Source organism: Octodon degus, unplaced genomic scaffold (genome assembly GCF_000260255.1).
Source record: "Octodon degus isolate 3935 unplaced genomic scaffold, OctDeg1.0 scaffold00020, whole genome shotgun sequence".
In the NCBI taxonomy this organism is placed as follows: domain Eukaryota; kingdom Metazoa; phylum Chordata; class Mammalia; order Rodentia; family Octodontidae; genus Octodon; species Octodon degus.
This window is the reverse complement of record NW_004524596.1, coordinates 13,105,503-13,109,139: the sequence shown is the minus strand read 5'-3', so window position 1 is coordinate 13,109,139 and position 3,637 is coordinate 13,105,503. Positions and strand designations below refer to the sequence as shown.

The window sequence follows — 3,637 nt, the reverse complement described above, 5'->3', positions numbered from 1 at the left end:
GACCCCGACGTTCTCGCCAGGCGACTTCCCAGGAGCCCTTGCGCTCACCTGGGCGGAGTCGACCTCTGGCGACTCTACCAACTGAAGAGTGCGGGGAGACAGTGACTGAATGCGCTCGGGTGGCCGATGTAATATGGGAAAATTAACACCTCAGATAATATATACTTAGATATTGTATAATGAAATACAGGATGAAGCTCTTTTATGCTCCATGGAAATAAGTTTTCCCATCTTGAAATGGATAGCGGCACTCTCTCCCCCCCACGCTCGGCGCTCCCGGCCGTTGGACTCTCCCGCCCCTTTGACCCCTGCAGTCACGTGCTCCTCCGCTCCTTCTAGCGCAGCGTGCCTCTGCTGTGGAGAGAAACCCGGCCATGGCATCCCTGCTGAGGCCTGCTCGGTGGCTCCTGCGTGCCGGCTTGTCCCCGCGCCTCCCGTTGTCCCTGCGCCTCCTCGCAGGCGGCCCTGGCCGGCCTCACGTCGCCTCTTGTCTGCCGGCCGCTCGCGCCCGGCCTTTGGCGCGGTGAGTGCAAGGCCCTTCCTCCACCAGGCTGCAGCGGGGGTCATCGACCTTGGCGGGGGCCGGGCCCGAGGGGACAGCTGCACGCTCCTCGGCGCCGCAGGACCAAGCTTCCCGGGCCTTTGGACCACACTGTTTGCGGCGGTTTTTGGGTGACAGGGTTGAGTTTCTTCAGAAGGTCATGGCTGCGGGCATGGTTTGCTTCCGGCTTGATGCCGGCGGTCTGCACCTCGGGACTGGCTTCTGCCCTTGGGCGGCCGACGGCTAGTGAAGCTGAGGGGGGCTTTGGAGGCTGCTCCGGGGGTAGGACACCAGCTATTGTCTGTCTTGGGCGATCCTTGCCCGTTAACCCACATGGGGTCATTGTTGGTGATCAATACTCGATTAGTGTTGAGACTTTGGGAGCGTGAGCGTTTTGGGAAGATGGGTTGGGAGTTTTGGGTGGAGCCGAGTTCAAGCTGACAGGAGACACATAGAGTGTTGAAAGCCCGGGATAGTTTATAAAGTTAGAGGTTTGACTATAATCATTTCGGGGGTGTTTGCCTGCGTTTTCATTGATTGTTTCTCTTTTATTTCTTTTTCTCCTTTCTTGTTTTGAGACAGGGTCTTCCTATGTGGTTTAGGCTGTTTTAGGTTTCGTTATGTAGCCCAGGCTGCCCTTGAACTCCCAACAGTCTTCCTGCTTCAGCCTCCCGTGTGCTGGGCAGCGAACGTGCGCTACCACGCTCAGCCTGCCTGCGTTTCCTTTTTTCTTTTTAAAATTTCTTTTCTTTTTTCTTCTTCATCTCCTTTTTTTTTTTTTTTTTTTTTTTTTTTTTTTTTTTTTTAATGGCATTTTTCTTCCATATTTCTAAAAGTGTGATACAGTTTGGGAATTGTCACAGTGGGATCTGTAAGTGATATTGAGTAAATGAGCACGTGGAAGGCACAATGTGTTGGAATCTGAGGGTGTAAAGGCAAGTTAAAATCTCATTGGGGATGAAACTTGTGAATAAATGACCTCCTGGACTGAAATTCTAGGAAGTTATGTTTGACATAGACTTTCATCAACCATCCTCATCCTCTCATTTGAAAAGTCTAATAGGTGGTTAGGTTTTTAGCATTGGAGAGAAACTGACATTGAAAGACCTATAAATAAAAATCTTTATGTGTGTGGGATCCAGCATAAAGATGAAGAGCTAAGAGAGCGGCACTGCAGGGTCCTTAATTTCATTTTGAAGTGCCGCTTGCCATGTCCAGTCCTCCTAAGTTAGAAGATGGAAACAATAACGCTGTATGAGTATAAGTCAAAATTATCTGTATAAGACAATATAGTGTAAAGCTAGATACCTGGCTAAGTGCTTTGTTAGTTTCTGTAATTGTCACAACTGTTAGCTCATGGCCCAGCCCAGAAACATAGTTTCTGCATAAAATTACATGAAGGAATTTGTGTGTGTGTGTGTGTGTGTGTGTGTATGTATGTGTGTGCGCGTGCGCGTGAGGGTGCTTTTGGGTACTGGGAATCAAACTCAGGATCTCGCACTGGCCAGGCAGGTGCTGTGCAATATCCCTGGCCCCCAGGAAATGTTTTGTGATTCCTTAATAATGTAGTTGTAAAACGTAGTTGTAAATCTTTTTTTTTCGTTGGCGGAACCTGGAATTGAACTCAGGCCCTTGCTCTTGCCAGGGAAGTGCTTATTCTACTGAGCCATCTCCCTGGCTTATAGTTGTAAATCTTTAGAAGGGCTTGTTTGTAGTTGGAGCCTGCATGTTTTTTTTTTTTTTTTTTTTTCTCTGTATTTTTGGGAAGGGTCTACAGGGTGTTCAGGGTCTCACTAGGATATTGGATTCCTACTGATCCGCCTGTTTACAGCTTCCCAAGAGCTGGGATTACATGTAGGTACCACCATGCCCAGTCTCAGTTGTCATCTCTGTGCGCTCCAGGGCAGGCCATGGCTGGGGGCCGGGCGGGGCCAGCACAGGCACAGGCACCAGCACAGAAGGTCTGTGAACTCCCACATCCTGTACCTGCTTACAGGTGCTTTAATCCACTGAGCTCTTTGGCTGGCCATCATACTCACTTAAAACCAATGTTACCATGGTGTACTTTTATTCATGACTCATCACTTTCTTACTTGTTCTCTCTTCTTAGGAGAAAGTAAGCTGCAAGGACTTTCTTTTGCTCACTGCTGTGTGCCTAGGTGAAGACAGTCAATACAGATATATTTTTATCTTGGTACCAGGCATTGAACTCAGGACTTGCATTTGCCAGGCAGGTGCTCGTGCTGCTGAGCTGTATTCCTGGTCCTAATAAAGTTTGTTTGTTTGTTTGTTTTGCTATACTTTACGTACTTTCTGTGTAATCTATCCTGCAGTTTGTAAGCATGCCATATCTTTCTCACCTGAAAAAATTCTTAGGACACTATTCACTGTATTTATTTATTTATTTATTTATTTATTTTGGTACTGGGGATTGAACTCAGGACCTCGCACTTAGCCAGGCAGGTGCTTATACCACTGTACCATTTCCTGCCCCCCTCTTTACTTTAGCAGCTTCTCATTCTCTCTTCCTCATCCATTCTCTTGTTTCCTTCATTTCCTCACTTTTTAAAAAAAATCTTTTATTTATGTATTTGGTATAGGGTCTCACTACACAGCTTAGACTTGTAGTGATCCTCCTGTCTGCCTCCCCAGCCCTGGGATTACAGACGTGCGCTATAACACCCGTTTTTGCCCGGTTTCGGTAGCTAGCACAGCACACCCAGGGTTCCGATGCTCACGTAGTATGTGGTACTGGGAATTGAATCTGGGTCCTTGCGCTTGTCAGGCAGGTGCTTAGACCGCTGAGCTATCTCCCCAGCCCTCATTTCTTCACTTTGATTTGTTCTTCTACCCACCACCACAGATAAAGGCCATCTTTGTTTTATTTACTTTGTTGTAATTTATTTATTTATTTTCTTACTTATTTTTTGAGACAGGGTCTCTTCTATAGTTCAGGCTACCCCTGAACTCAAGATGTATCCAGGCTGGCCTAGAAATTGTGTAGTCCTCCTGCCTCAGCCTCCCAGTGCTGGGATGACAGGAATGTGCCACCATGCCTAGCTTTTTTTTTTTTTTTTTTCTTTTCTTTTCTGGTAC

At 47.3% G+C, this 3,637-nt stretch overlaps 1 protein-coding gene across 1 annotated transcript in view; it reads left to right on the top strand.

Annotated features, from left to right (window-relative positions):
* The first annotated feature begins 327 nt into the window (after positions 1-327).
* Lrpprc (leucine rich pentatricopeptide repeat containing) overlaps positions 328-3,637 on the top strand; it is a 116,639-nt gene continuing 113,329 nt past the window's right edge. Inside the window, exon 1 of the mRNA XM_004627661.2 lies at positions 328-523. Within this exon, the coding sequence (XP_004627718.1) occupies positions 375-523 (149 nt within the window). The 5' untranslated portion in view covers positions 328-374. The remainder of the gene's footprint in view (positions 524-3,637) is intronic.